The sequence below is a fragment of the Chaetodon trifascialis genome, chromosome 3 (genome assembly GCF_039877785.1).
Source record: "Chaetodon trifascialis isolate fChaTrf1 chromosome 3, fChaTrf1.hap1, whole genome shotgun sequence".
Taxonomy (NCBI): Eukaryota; Metazoa; Chordata; class Actinopteri; order Chaetodontiformes; family Chaetodontidae; genus Chaetodon; species Chaetodon trifascialis.
In genome coordinates, this window is record NC_092058.1 from 172,501 (window position 1) to 188,834 (window position 16,334).

The following is a 16,334-nucleotide window of genomic DNA, read 5'->3' on the forward strand; positions in this document are numbered from 1 at the left end:
CTACATGACACACTACAGGACACACTAAATGACACACTACGTGACACACTACAGGACACACTACAGGACACACTACAGGACACTACAGGACACACTACATGACACACTACAGGACACTACAGGACACACTACATGACACACTACAGGACACACTACATGACACACTACAGGCCAGACTACATGACACACTACATGACACACTACAGGACACACTACATGACACACTATAGGACACACTACAGGACACACTATAGGACACACTACAGGACACTACAGGGCACACTACATGACACACTACAGGACACACTACAGGACACACTACATGACACGCTACAGGACACGCTACATGACACGCTACAGGACACACTACAGGACGCACTACATGACGCACTACAGGACACTACATGACACACTACAGGACACACTACATGACACACTACAGGACACACTATAGGACACACTACAGGACACTACAGGACACACTACATGACACACTACAGGACACACTACAGGACACTACAGGACACACTACATGACACACTACAGGACACACTAAATGACACACTACGTGACACACTACAGGACACACTACAGGACATACTACAGGACATACTATAGGACACACTACATGACGCACTACATGACGCACTACAGGACACACTACATGACACACTACAGGACAGACTACATGACACACTACATGACACACTACAGGACACACTACATGACACACTACATGACACACTACAGGACACACTACATGACACACTACAGGCCAGACTACATGACACACTACATGACACACTACAGGACACACTACATGACACACCACAGGGCACGCTACAGGACACGCTACAGGACACGCTACATGACACGCTACAGGACACGCTACAGGACACGCTACAGGACGCACTACAGGACGCACTACATGACGCACTACAGGACACACTACATGACACACTACAGGACACACTACAGGACACACTATAGGACACACTACAGGACACTACAGGACACACTACATGACACACTACAGGACACACTACAGGACACTACAGGACACACTACATGACACACTACAGGACACACTAAATGACACACTACGTGACACACTACAGGACACACTATAGGACACACTACAGGACACTACAGGACACACTACATGACACACTACAGGACACTACAGGACACACTACATGACACACTATAGGACACACTACAGGACACACTATAGGACACACTACAGGACACTACAGGGCACACTACATGACACACTACAGGACACACTACAGGACACACTACAGGACACACTACATGACACGCTACAGGACACGCTACATGACACGCTACAGGACGCACTACAGGACACACTACATGACGCACTACAGGACACTACATGACACACTACAGGACACACTACATGACACACTACAGGACACACTATAGGACACACTACAGGACACTACAGGACACACTACATGACACACTACAGGACACTACAGGACACACTACATGACACGCTACAGGACACACTAAATGACACACTACGTGACACACTACAGGACACACTACAGGACACACTATAGGACACACTACAGGACACTACAGGACACACTACATGACACACTACAGGACACTACAGGACACACTACATGACACACTACAGGACACACTACATGACACACTACAGGACACACTACATGACACACTACATGACACACTACAGGACACACTACATGACACACCACAGGGCTTCGATGACGTTTGAATTTTCCCTCTAAAAAACACGCTGATTTAAACCAATATCTATTTTTGTGTATTATCCCCGTAAGAGGTAAACGAATACAAGGAGACACTATTTGCATATTTTCAACACAAACGTCTTCTCAGAAATCTACACACGTGCACATTACAGAATAAAGAAATGAAATAATGTCGCCCACTGCGTGGTTGAATCATTACAGCGTGACGTCGTGAGTTTCCAGCTGGTGTCCACGTCACCTGGAAGACTTCAGTCACGTGTCATCTGATCATCGAGCCTGTTTCTCATGTTTCTGATGGAGACAAGAATATTTGAAATGTTTTTCATATTGAATGAATGGAATCCCTCCAGGTGTGTGCACGCCATCAGTGTACGTCCAGCAAAAGCATTTGATTTTCCACCGAGTGTATGACACACTGAAACGTCTGCAGCTTTCCAGGATGTTATTTAGAAGAAGAGAAGAAGAAATGTACTTTTTATTATAGTTACATCACATGCCACACATTACATGCACATACCATGCTTTGTGAAATGAATTCTCCACATTTGACCCATCCTTGGTCCGTCCTTCCTCCGCAGCAGACCAGGAGCGGTGGGCTGCCCGGGGACCAGTTCCTTTCCATCACCATTGGTCAGGTGGTGATCTTCTTGCATGTTTTTAGTGGGTTTTTTTAAGGAGGATACCCCAGGTGAACACATGCAAACTCACACCCCCAGTGCCCACAGCGGGAATCGAACCAGGACCTTCTAGCTGTGAGGCGACAGTGTTACCACCGTTCCACCGTGCCACCAATATAATGTCATATGTTATATAAGCTTAAATGTCTTAACATCTACAGCAAAGATTCGATAGAAAGACAATAAATACCTGAAAACACAACAGTAATAAAGAGACAATCAAAAATGAGACTTCACGTCTGCTTGATTTGTCTGTCTCAGACTCTGTTGACCTGTTTTACCTGAGAACAGGTATTTTCTGTGATCCGGCCCGCACAGTGTCTACACTCTGCTCACACTGGGCGTTCACATAGGTCTTGGTGTTCTGATGATAAGTGGACAAATATAAATGTGAATAACCACAAAGAGGCATCGTGATCCGATCGTTCAGACCACTCTGAACGATCGGCGTGGTCTGGGATGACCACATATCTTTAGTAGTGTAAACACTAATGTGCCAACAATACATCATCAATGTGAGAAGTCAGATTCTCGCTCCTCCAGGTCATGGTACCTCCAAGTGCTTCTAGAAGTTCTCTGAACTCCGATTGTCTTTGTGAAGCACTTAGATATCACCGTGGACGTGGTGGTTGTCTGGAGACAGCGCACCACCACCAAAACGCATCTTTCGTCTTGTCCTGCCAATCTCAATTGTCCATACGTGTATGTTAGATCTTGAAATCTTTTTGTTTTCTTAGCTAGCTGCTAGCTGTGAAACTCATCTGGTAACACTGTAACTGTGTAAGGGCCCTTTGATGTGGGCAGTAAGGAAATCTGATGACAGGTGGAGGGAGACACGATAGACACAGGTGTGAACGGCGACGTGTCTCGACTCGCCTGTTAATGTTAAATGACAACTGTTCTCAAGCATTTGTGTTTTTTATGTTACTTATGGTCAGAAACTAGTGAGTTGACGAGTTTGTTAATGCGGCCAAACATCAAGTAGGTGCAGCAGCACAAGACAGAACTTAGCTTGCAGCTAACACTACTGACTAGTCCAACAGCTCGCCGTCTGTCTCACAGCATGTTATTTCGCTAAACTCTCGTCGACAACTAAAAACCAGTCCAAGATTTACTTTGTCCGGCCTCTCGCTCTTTCACTCTCTCTTTGCCTCTTCTAAGCGTCCTCTGTCAAATTCCTCTTCGGCATCTTCGCCTCATGATGTCCACAGAGGCTGCCGAGCCGGGATCCCATCCTGACGCCGCTCTCTGCCAGCAGGTGGCTGGCGGACGGTGTGATGTTGTGCCGTGAAGCATTGCACGCCTCCCGTGGGAGATCATACCCACTAACCCAACTCCTAGTTCACAAACAGGCATTCAGGGCGCCGAGCGGGAAAGAAAGAGGCGTCGTTCATCAAATGATTCTGAAGCGGTTCTTTTAAGGTGGAACAGAAGCACAACTAGCTTCAGTCTTCATGAAGACGAGTGCAGGTCGTCCGACTGAGGACCTGAAGTCTGTGACTGTTTCTGACTTTCAGTTAAAGTCAGTGAAAGATTCTTCGTCTCTGCTCAGCGAATCAGCTGATCGCACTGTTACTGTTCACCATGTGATCACAGCTGACTCATCTGATTGGCTGATAGTGTCAGTGTCCCCTCCGCCAGTTACATAACAGCTGCTGCAGTCTATAAATACACTCAGCACACTGTGTGTGTGTGTGTGTGTGTGTGTGTGTGTGTGTGTGTGTGTGTGTGTGTGTGTGTGTGTGTGTGTGAGAGAGAGAGAGAGAGAAAGAGTGTGAGAGAAAGTGTGTGTGAGTGTGTTTTATTTCAGAATCAGCTTCATGAGCCAGTGAGTTCAGGAAGAAACTGTCTGTCTGGTCTGCCTGTCTCACCTGTCTGTCTGTAGATCTGGTCTCCTGGTTGGACAGATGGACGTCCTCTCAGACTGTCAGACTGATCAGGTGATCTGGAGTCAGGTACATCATACCTGCTGTTTCATCTCTGTGGAAGACAACTGACCAATCACACAACATGACAACGTGTAGTGGTTTTCTGATAAGAGTACTTTTACTCTGTGGTACTGTTTCTTGTATTGATTAGAGTACTTTTACTCTGTCATAGCCAGGTGACAGCCACAGGTTGACTTAAGCCCCACCCACACTGTCCTGCCCCCTGGTTCCTGTGAAGATGACAGCCAACAGGATGAGCCACCTGAAAGAGGCGGAGCATGGTCGGGAGATGGAAGGAAAGGTGAGATTTCCCATCAGGCCTCACTGCAGGCTGTCAGGGCCGCCATCTTGCAGGTTGTGACCTGTTCAACAGTAGAAAATGTGACTTTGCTGGTTTTTGATGTTCTGACAAAAGAAATACCAAAATCAAGAAGCAGAGGGTGACCTCAGGTGGCCTTCCTCAGGTGACCTTCCTCAGGTGGCGTTTGTTGACGTTGTTTGTTGTGACACCTGTGTTGAATTTAATAAATCACAATAACAATCCTTGTTTGAGGGTTGGGGTTGTTTCACAGTAAACCGCCATGCTCTCATGAAGCTGTCAGATTTTCTCCTGCAGCGTGTCAGCAAAGCTGAATGAAAACCAAAAATGTGGAATTCTGTCTATCTTATCTTATCTTATCTTATCTTATCTTATCTTATCTTATCTTATCTTATGTGACTGGAGTTCAGGACTAAGGGACAGTGACATTAATGTTTTCACATCATACTGACCTATAAACCTCTGGTGGGGAATCAGAGCATCCCTGTAACCATAGTAACTGTCTGTGCTGCCTGTGTGGACACAGAGAGACGGAGAGACACTGTCACCCTGCTGAGCAGCTTGAATGCAGTATACTGCATTCTGACAGAAGTGTGTGTATTTCTTGGTTTGTCTTTGCTGCTCTGTCCGTGTCCTCCTCACTCAGCTCTGGATCTGACTTTCACTGAATGAAGGAATGGACGTGTGGAAAGTGTCAGTTGTGTGGAAAGTGTTGTTGTCTTGTTGTCGTCCAAAACCAAACAAACTTCCACTGAAAACTGGAAACATTTAGTCAACTGGAAGTCAAAACTGACTCATACTGGACCTGAACCCGAACGTTCAGGGTGAAGATCAAGTGTTTACCCCGTTCATCCACCACAGCCCCCCGTCACCAAGTCAGGCAGCTTTGTGAAATGTTTTGTTTTGACTCCCAGGGGCCACCGTAGATTGGACTTAAGCTTTAATTGTTCGTTTCTCTTGTATGAACGAGTCATTTATGTTCACATGTATGAAACTGTAAGAGTTGTTCATGAGACTGTGACACTGCAGCTGTGTGACCCTGCTGGTTCACAGGAGATATGTTTGTACATGACGTGTAAAACAGAATTACAAACAAAATTATGAAACCAGAGCAGAGCCTCAGATCCTCGGACCGCACTCTGCTCCGTTCCGGAGTCCAAGCACCTCAATCTTAACCCTGACCCTGACTCAAGACCCTGACGCTGACCCTGACCCTGACTCAAGATGCTGACGCTGATGCTGATGCTGACACTGACGCTGACCCTGACTCAAGACGCTGACGCTGACCCTGACCCTGACTCAAGATGCTGACGCTGATGCTGATGCTGATGCTGACACTGACGCTGACCCTGACCCTGACCCTGACTCAAGACGCTGACGCTGACCCTGACTCAAGACCCTGACCCTGACCCTGACTCAAGACCCTGACGCTGACGCTGATGCTGACACTGACGCTGACCCTGACCCTGACTCTGACTCAAGACGCTGACCCTGACCCTGACTCAAGACCCTGACGCTGACGCTGACGCTGACGCTGATGCTGACACTGACGCTGACCCTGACCCTGACTCTGACTCAAGACCCTGACCCTGACCCTGACTCAAGACGCTGACACTGACACTGACCCTGACCTTGACGCTGACGCTGACGCTAACACTGACCCTGACGCTGACGCTGACGCTGACGCTGACCCTGACCCTGACCCTGACGCTGACGCTGACGCTGACCCTGACGCTAACACTGACCCTGACGCTAACACTGACCCTGACGCTGACGCTGACGCTGACCCTGACCCTGACGCTGACGCTGACCCTGACGCTAACACTGACCCTGACGCTAACGCTGACCCTGACGCTGACCCTGACCCTGACCCTGACGCTGACCCTGACCCTGACTCAAGACCCTGACCCTGACCCTGACTCAAGACGCTGACGCTGACCCTGACCCTGACCCTGACGCTGACGCTGACGCTGACCCTGACCCTGACGCTGACGCTGACCCTGACGCTAACACTGACCCTGACGCTGACTCAAGATGCTGACCCTGACCCTGACCCTGACACTGACCCTGACGCTGACGCTGACGCTGACCCTGACCCTGACGCTGACGCTGACCCTGACGCTAACACTGACCCTGACGCTGACTCAAGATGCTGACCCTGACCCTGACCCTGACCCTGACCCTGACGCTGACCCTGACCCTGACGCTGACGCTGACGCTGACGCTGACCCTGACGCTAACACTGACCCTGACCTGCAGAGGCTGCAGAATCTCTAACACATTGTTATTATTACGAATGAACCTGTTTACCTGTGGAACGTTCCAGGCAGGTGTTTTTTGAACATTCCACAACTTTCCCAGTTTTCTGTTGCCCCACATGTCAGACTCATTACTGTATATTTACAAAGGACGATAAAGTTTATCAGTTTGAACATTAAAAAAAATGAAGTGTCTTTGAACTGTATTCAGTTGAATATCGACGGAAGAGGATGTGATAATCATTACATTCTGTTTTTATTTACGTCAGTCAGTGTTTTTTAGAATTGGAAATCTGTCTTTTTGGTAAATCTAAATTTATTTCTAAATTTATGAACACAATTCTATCATGTCAGCCATTTTCCATGCAGCAAGAAAAAACAATATACTTGGAAACTAATTCCGTGTGCTGCGTTCAGGTCTGTTAATGGATTGCTGTGCTGCGTTCAGGTGCAGACCTGGGCTCAGTCTCTGGTTTACACTCTGGAGGAACTAGAGTGTAAAATCTGCTACAACCGCTATGATACTCGCAGCCGGAAACCCAAACTGCTGGGCTGTCTGCACCGAGTCTGTGCCAAGTGTCTGAAGAAGATGGTCGACATAGGTGAGTTTACCTACCAGGTAAAGAGTACTTACTTGAACTGGACTTGACAGTCAGATGCCACAAAGAGGAGGACTTAAGAGTTGACTTAAGCACATTTCCATATTCAGCTTGTAGACACACACTGTACTTAAATCTGGATATAGATCCAAGATGGCGACGTGCATGGCTGCCTCAGGTACTACGCTCTCGAGGACTTTCTTTGTTTTTGTCTGTCGTGCTTCGAGCCGTCCTCTGATTCAGTACAGTCAGAGGAACTGTGTGACGTCGGTACATCCACGGTTTAGACTTTCTGTCCACTCTTCATGGAGCCGGAAAGCTTTTCTGAACTTCTCGTTGGAGGAGCAGCGGCTCTGTTTTGGATGCACAGGAGACGCAGACGGAGTACTCGTTCAGATGAGACATCAGTCCAATGTCCGCTGTCTGACAAATGGACGAACTGCTGCTCCTGAACGGAACAGATCTGCAGCCCTGTGCTTTATTTAAACCGCACACCTGATGCTGTGTTACACGTGCCCGGATTTCACCTTTTCCAAGCATGAGGAGCGCTGGGGAGGGATGTGCTTCCACATGAACGACGTTTGGTGTGCAGATGTTGAAGAAATCGTGCATTCATAAACTGTAAAGCCTTTTATTCACTGCAGGAGTTCCCATCGATTATTCTGGTCTGTGTTTACGTCCCACCTCAGGCCTGTTAGTGAGTCACACACCTGGCCGAGCAGGTAACTAACTTGGAGCTGAAACCTCCAGACTCTCTGCTGAATCTGAGCCACGAACAGCCAAAATAAGACAGCACATAAAGTGTCCCACCAGGGACAGTAAGACACTAGACCAGTGCTGCACAAGATTAAAGGACGCACAAACGTCGCCCTGCTGTCCCCCCCGCTGTCCCCCCTGCAGCCTTTGGGCTCTGCGATCACTGGTTCATCTTTGGTTCGACCCTGCTAAGCCTGTAGTTAAGACTGGAAAGATGGACTGATGCCGAGCTGAACTGCAGGCCTGAGATTTGATTTTAACAGACCAATCAGATGGCAGCATTCTGCCGAATTGTCATAAAGCATGAAACGTTAATGTCCACTCGACTCTGTCCGTCCAGTGTGATTTTAGCCAATCACATCCACAGTTAACCAGTATTACCAGTCTGACACTGATGCCATGATTCTGACATCATTACCTGTGTGTCATGTGACTCTCTTCTGATTGGTTTTCAGGAGAGTCCTCACCCTCAGTCATCAGCTGTCCTTTCTGTCGCCACGAGACCCATGTCCCCGATGAAGAGGTGAGACTTTATTTCTCTAACAATGAGGAAATTCTGCCCTTTTCCGTCCTGACCAGGTGTCAGAGTTGACAGACTTAAGTCAAATTGTCTTCCTGTCTCTGCCTTCTTCTTCTTCAGGTGTGGTTGATGGAGGACGACAGACACATCCTGGCTGTTCTGTCGTGTCAGGACCAAGCCCGCCGAGGAGGAGGTGGCGGGGAGGTGGTGCTGAATCCCAACAGTTTGGCCGGTAAAACGGAGCAACAACTGTATTTTTGAAACATTCATGTTTTTATTTGTGAGTGAGACAGTCTGTGGAGTTTCTGTCTCCCCGTCTCCCTGTCTGTCTGTCTCCCTGTCTCCCTGTCTGTCTGTCTGTCAGGAGGAGGAGGAGGCATGGAGTCGTCTCACCGCTCCTCAGACTGTCTGGTCATCACCATCATGGAGCTCCCTGAGGAGTCTCCATCCTCGGACTCACTGAGCATGCTCAATGTGGTGGGTCTGTACCGCCCCCCCAGTCTGGACTCACTGCCCTGCAACCCACCAGCTCAGAAGTGTCGCGCCTGGACGTCCCGCAGCTTCCCCCGCTGCCTGCTGGGGGCGCTCTGCCTGGTCAGTACACTGTAAACCAGTCAAACCGTTAGCGGCATGTAGAGACAGACAAGCTGACAGGTGTGTCTCTGATGTGGTTTGGACAGGTGTACTTCAGCTCTCTGCCTCTGGGGATTTACCTGCTAATGATTGGCCAGCTGTGGCTGGGCGTGGTCCTGGTCAGTCTGGTCCCCTCCACGCTGCTGCTGCTCGTCCTCTACGGTTTCTGTCAGTGTTTGTGTCACGAGCTGATGGAGGCGCTCGCCGCACGCACACACACGCTGCCGTGACGACGGCGACACCAGAACCCAGATACAGCGGCTGTGACAGTGGTGAGAATCACAAGAACGACAAGAGTTAAACCAATCGCAGAGCAGCATGGGCCATCACACACTTCAATGACCCTCCCACCTGAAGATATAGCCAATCAGACCAGGACCAGGTGATGACGACATCTTCACAGAGAAGAGGAAGAGCCTCATTTATTTTATATTCAGAAGCAACAGGACTGTCAGCTGGTGTCACAGGACACCTGTTAGCCAATCAGAGAAGCAGCTGTAGACTGACAGGGACTTTAAATAATACCGATCAACCATGTTGGGAAGAAAACGTGTCATTGTTTAATATGTGTGAATTTGTAACTTCTTTTTGTCCACTCTGATATTCATTCAGTCCTCCTGTTGTCTGTTTTGTCCACAGTCAGGTGTCACGGTACACAGGGAGTTCAAAGACTGTTAGCCTAGCTTAGCACAAAGACTGGAAGCAGAAGGAAACTGTTAGTTTAGCTCCATTAAAGTCCGCTGACCTACAGAAGTGTTCAGACATTATTCCAAATAAACCAAAAGAAAGTCTAAATGAGCTTTTGTTGTGTTCTGTATTTGGATCTGTACTAGTTTAACAAGTGAAACCAGAAACAAAACTGATTCTTCTTGAAAGAGCTGAGTTGATTCTCCGGATTGTAAGGTTCTAATTTATTGGGACTCTTCTGTTCACGTTCCTCATATGGACGTGTACATAATCCAGATTACAGTGCGGATGAAGCGACATGAACACATTCGTCTGTGAAATCATCTCCAGAAAACTGTTTCAGGTGCTTTGACATGAGCTTGTGGTGTGGCTGTTGCTGGTTTTCTACATAATAACCAAAACATGCAGATGTTACAGAGACGTAAGATATGACCTCCAACACTGACGGCCATCTTTGTGGCTAACGGTGCAGCTGCAGCTCGTGATGATACTTGTGTTTGTTGGACTGAATGTGCCACGCTGGGTCTGTCATGTTCTTCAGATCAGCCACAGGTTCAGTTTACACGCACCTTTAATTTTACATTTCTGTTCACGCACGTGGTCAGTAAACACATACAGCGTTGTCTTTTGATGGAGCTAGGCTAACAGCTTCCCTCCGCTTCCAGTCTTTATGCTAAGCTAGTTCAGCAGAACAAGATGAGTTAGTCAATATTGGACTGTTCCTTTAAGTTTGGTTTTGTGTTTAATTCATGAATCGTGATGTGGAGGAAGACGATCAGGTGACCCGCAGCAGCTGTTGTGTCACTTCCTGTCTGTGAGGTGGGCGGAGCATGTGAATGACCTGTTCCATTTGTTTCAGTGATGAAGCTTTATAACATCAAATAAACTACTGAAGCACTGACACATTACTGATTTCATTCCATTTTCTATACCACGTATCCCTTTCGGGGGTTGCGGGGGGTGCTGGAGCCTATCCCAGCCGTCAACGGGTGAGAGGCGGGGTACACCCTGGACCGGTCGCCAGTCGATCGCAGGTCTTAACGTTTAATACCGAAACTATTTCTATTGCTATTGTTATTAATTTACTGCTGAACTACAGGCTGAAGGCTACCCTTAGCCTTCAGGCTCATGTCTCTGCTTTAGCAATTTATCTCAATGTGACTGACTGCTTGAAATGTCAGCACTGCATCTTCAGGACAGAATCAAACTGGTTTCAGGCAGTTTGTCTGTCAAGCTCACCTGCGAACACCTGTGGTGAGTCTGCATTGAAGGTGAAATTGTTGTCAGGCTACAGAACAATGCTCGATACTGACAAACCTCTTCAATGTGGCAACAGTGACGACTGTTTTCCTGGATAGAAAAGATTACAGCAGCGACAGAAGACCTGATCCTTCTGTCTATGAATAACCCTGATATGACGCAGTCTACCTGGACAGGCGAATCCCTGACAGAGAGGTTTGCCCGCGAGGGGGGGCTGAGGGTGAAATAAAGAGTCTCCCGGGAGCTTCGAGGATTCAGGTCTCAGCTGGCCTCCCAGCATTAATTAAAAGCACCAATGGTCCTCTGAGAGGAGGGAGGTGAAGAGTGTTTGTGGAAACCTGTCTAAAGCTGCACAGTCCTGCACCACAACAGAAGAAGAAGGTGGATGTAGTCGTGATCAGCGGCAGGTAGGACGACAGACTGGTTTGATTCTCTCATTTGAAACTTGAAATACTTCCTATTGAGCTCACCGAAGCTGTTTTAAACAGAACAGAAATGTTTGGAGTTCAGTTTATCTCCTGAAATCAAGCCAAAGCTTCCATCACTGGAAGAAACACCAACCTTTTCTCTCATCGTGACGTGATTATATAATACACAATATATGAATGTATTGTTTATATTGCTGATACGATTTCAAAGCTTTACATCGGCACTACGGTGAAGTCGCAGTTTGAACAAAAACTAATGTCTAATATTTAATATAACGTTAATAATGCTGTTTAAGAAGTCACTGTAGTTTGGTAGTTGTTATGAATGTTTTCTTGGTGGATATTAAATCATTGACTGACGCTTTGCTGGTTAGCAATGAGCCATTATTAAAACAACTTTTGGGTTTTCCTCCTCCAGCAAGTCACTGAATGAAATGATTTGCTTTGAAGGTAGAATGTTTGTTTTTAGCTGTTTGGCTTTTTTTTTTTACACCTTGAAATCTCTTAACTTGTGCATATAATCCATTATTTATCCATTTCTAACCCCAAATTTGGAATGAGCCTCTGTTACGTTTTGATTTTCAGTCCTACTCTACTTCGTTAGATGGCTGTTTGTCTGCTATTAAAACTTACATTGAAATCAATGTAATGAATTTTTGTACCTTGTTTAAACATGCAGCTCAACATCAACCACAACCAATCACATGAATGAATTCAGCTGAGCTCCAGATTTTTAGTTTCTCATGTCTCTGCTGACATCAGTCACGTCAGTTTATCTGGACCATTATTAACCAGCGATGTATGAAAACACTCCGTCCGTCCGTCCGTCCGTCCATCTGTCTGTCTGGGCTTTCAGGATCTTTGAAGACTCTCTGAGCCATCCGGATGAAGGAATATTCCATCTGATGAACAATAAATAACTGAAACCTCCACTGACCACCACCGGGGGTCAGATGAAAAAGGTTTGAACCCCTTTCTTGGGTTGTGACTGTGTTTCCTCTCCAGGTAGCCGGCAGGTGGCCATCTTTGTTTTCTGGAAGGTTTAAGTTGAGCTCGCTCAGTTACTCCGTTTCTGCATTTGTTTACGTCAGCACTTTATTCTTCTTTGCAGACATCAGAAAAGCCGAAGAGACGATCTCAGAGATCCTGAATCAAAGATTCCATAAGAGATCACAGAGCTTATTGAGTCCTGGTGGTTTATGAACTCATCAACAGCACTAACATCAACGGACCCCAGACCTGACCCTCCTCACCTGCCCTTCTCCCTAGCAGGTGGGTGACCACACCATGAGTCGTTGGCGTCGTTCGGTGGACGAGCTGACGGCGCGGCGGCGGCAGCAGGGTGAGTGTGAGCGCGCTCAGGAAGCCCTCAGTCGGGTCACTTCCTGTTTCCAGCAGCTGGCGGCATCGCTTGGCAGCTCAGCCGACTGCAGCTTCCTGCGAGACGAGATGGATGAGATGAGAGCGCTCGCACATCGAATCTGCAGCGGTACAAAGACCTGCACCTGTCTGTCTCTCACCTGTCTGTCCATCTCTCACCTTTGTGCCTCTCTCCTGTATCTCTGTTTGTCTGTCTCTCGCCTGTCTGTCTTTTTGTAAATCTGTCTGTCTCTGACCCGTCTGCCTGTCTGTCTGTCAGGTCTGTCCCAGCGTCTGGTCCGTCTGCTGTCCGACAGTGACTCCGTTCCCACAGTTGTGGAGGACAGACAGGTGTCAGAGCGTCTTTGGGTTCTCTTCCTGTCAGCGTTAGAGAACTTCCTGTCTGACCTGCGTAAGGCCTGCGATCTGCTTGGACACTTTCCTCTAACCCAGCGCTATGACAGACGCTCATTGGTCAACACAGGTGAGCTGATGCCTTCAGCCTCCTGTCTGTGGACGCTCTGTGATTGGCTGAGCCATGTGGCTCCTCAGCTTCCGGCCTGCGGTCAGCCATTCCAATCGAATACACTTCGAATTCAATGAATATTTTCTCGTGGTCTGCTGTCTGTTCTGTGTGTGTGTGCTCTATAAACTCAGACTGAGTCACACAACACTACTCCAGCCAATCAGAAACCAGTGGCGTTCGTGCTTGTGCACAGGACAGTAGGAAGGGGAGGTGAGATGGGGTTAGTGATGAGGACAGGAACATGGAATCACCTTGTGAAGAAGGCGAGATGGCTGAAAAAAAAAGCCAAAGAGAAGGTGAGACGTTATGATCAGACAGGACGAATGTTAACCACATGAGCTCAGATGTGGAGCTTACGATCTTTCTGCTTGATATGTGGGTTTGTGATTTTTGTGTCAGGTAAAGTGGAATTACTTGTCCTCAGACATTCAGCTGACACTAGTTTGCAAAGATATGCTGTTATGACATTAGCTGCAGCAGCAGGAAGGATGCGAGTGGGCTGGTCCGGGGAAACCATCTCATCCTCGCTCTACCTTCACTGTGCGTCCATGAATTTTGGGTTCATCGCTTCTGAAGGAGCACTGAGCCGAGGAGTGTTGTTCGTGTTGAGTTCAAATATCAATGATCTTTCTCCAGAAAGGCTTACCCCACATTAAACCTCCTGTAGGCTCCTCCTTTTTCTTTCTGAAAGACGCTTACTACCTTGTTTAGAACCACGGGAACTAATTCAAGAAGTCATGGACACTCCACAAGGATCTATAAAAGAACATATGTTGCTGTGTTCTTCAAAGAAACAGATCGGTGGAGTCCAGCTGATTTTCTAATGTGTTTGACCTCTAACCTCTTACCTGTCTGTCTCTCTCCCTCCCTCTCCAGGATGTATTGATGGCATGGTGGGTGTGGCAGCTCGAGTGGCTTCGGTCCAAGCGCCATGGATCACCTTAGAGGAGGAGCCAAGCCCAGATCTGATCAATCACATTGCAGGATTGGAGGCTATGCTGAGTGAGATGCAGCTGAAGGTGAATCCGATGGGAGTGCCTTGTATGTAGGGGGAGTGTCTGGGGGGACTATCTTGTATCCACGTCTGGTACCTGATGAAGGTGTCTTGTACCTGGTGGAAGCATCCTGCCGTGTTTTATTTGAACTTGTCGGTGTTCTGCAGGTTCCTGTGGCGTTCTGGTCGGTGGAGGCAACTCAGCCTGCATGGGCTGAAGCTCAAGGTGAGCTGGATGAGCCGGACGACAGCTTGGAGGACCTGATGGAGGTCGAAGTTGTCTCTAGCAACATGATGGCTGCCTGCTGCCAACCGTCATGCTGTAGACTGAGCTGTGTCTAGCAGAGGAGGTCTGTTCATGTCTAGTTCATAACTCGTCAGGACGCTCACAGACACATCGATAACGTTTCATGGCTGTTGGTTTAGTGCATCAGAAAGCGCCGTGTGTTTTTGAGTGGAGTCATTATGAATTCTTTTTTTTTCCACTATGAATGGCCCCAAAACACACTATAGATGTGGTCTTCACAGAAAGTGTTTCCAAAACACAACACAAAACATAATATTGAAATATGCTGATTTTAAAATTTTTTTCATTGTAACATCACAACTTTTTCCTGAAAATCTAATATTTTTCTGGGAATTCTGTCGTATGATTCACACTGAAATTCAGCTCTGTCAAAATAAAAGCAGGCGTTATTTAGATGAATAAGAAGTCATCTGGTCAGTGTGCACATTATAAATAAATCTCACTTCAGTAGTTTAACTTTGTCAGTTCAGTTCTTCATACATTTGACTTTGGCAGCAAATGCATTAACAGACCTGGTGGAGATCCGTTTCACCCACAAACTGCAGCCAGAAATGAGTCTATACAGGAAGTCACTGAAACCCTTCAGTTTATTCAGCTTGAACTCAGCCTGTCACAACTGTTGCTTGAATAAAGTTCTTCTGTGCAGCAGGCAGACTATGAAAACACTTTATAGACTATACATGATCAACCTGACAGTTTTTATGGTTCAACGTCCAGACATCAGATCCGCTGCAAATAAATCAACTGATCAGACGCGACTGCTGGACCTGTTCAAACAAAAGAAATTCAATTCAAGAATCAACAATCAGACTGAAAATCAAATATTCAGACTTTCAGAGGTTCAACATCAGGTATTAAGAATCCTCAAATGCAACTGAATTAATATTCGACCAACACCATTCTTGAACTGCTTTCATTTATGACATTTCATCTGATGAATCAACATCCAGCTTTTCTGTCCAAACAGCATGAGTCCTTTCCAAACTTCTATTCAAAGATTCAATTAGGTCAGATCTCTGAGGAAAACTTCATCCTGAAGCTGTTACTTAAGAGAAGTCAGGTGAGAATGTGAGGTTTAAATAAACCCTCCCACCCACTGAGGAACCAGATGGCTCACCTCAACTGGCACTGATTTATCTTCAAACACAGAAACCCTGGAAACGGCTGTTAAAGCTGTCATATATTTAGACTGTTTTTCTCCCATCGACCTTCACCAACTAACTTCAACAAGTTCTTCATCTAAACCATCAACCTGTCTCTCAGACCTCATCCTATCTGGGCTGCTTTAAGAAGCTTTACCCACAATCAGCACTTCTTTAT

At 47.0% G+C, this 16,334-nt stretch overlaps 2 protein-coding genes across 3 annotated transcripts; both read left to right on the top strand.

Annotated features, from left to right (window-relative positions):
* Positions 1 to 4,255: 4,255 nt before the first annotated feature.
* On the top strand, positions 4,256 to 9,892 carry LOC139328922 (E3 ubiquitin-protein ligase RNF182). 2 transcript variants are annotated; one of them, XM_070959000.1, is made up of 7 exons: positions 4,256 to 4,395; positions 4,541 to 4,669; positions 7,394 to 7,547; positions 8,756 to 8,823; positions 8,941 to 9,052; positions 9,185 to 9,414; positions 9,501 to 9,892. In XM_070959000.1, exons 2-7 carry the CDS (start codon positions 4,607 to 4,609, stop codon positions 9,681 to 9,683), a joined length of 810 nt encoding a protein of 269 aa, XP_070815101.1. In that variant the 5' UTR covers positions 4,256 to 4,395; positions 4,541 to 4,606; the 3' UTR covers positions 9,684 to 9,892. The 2 variants fall into 2 exon arrangements, with proteins under 2 accessions (XP_070815101.1, XP_070815102.1); XM_070959001.1 differs by having other exon boundaries at positions 9,188 to 9,414.
* A 3,214-nt stretch (positions 9,893 to 13,106) lies between these two features.
* LOC139328923 (regulator of G-protein signaling 9-binding protein) lies at positions 13,107 to 15,467 on the top strand. The gene is made up of 4 exons (XM_070959002.1): positions 13,107 to 13,317; positions 13,468 to 13,671; positions 14,590 to 14,732; positions 14,876 to 15,467. The coding sequence occupies exons 1-4, from the start codon at positions 13,116 to 13,118 to the stop codon at positions 15,047 to 15,049; spliced, it is 723 nt and encodes a 240-aa protein (XP_070815103.1). The 5' UTR covers positions 13,107 to 13,115; the 3' UTR covers positions 15,050 to 15,467.
* Positions 15,468 to 16,334: the final 867 nt, after the last annotated feature.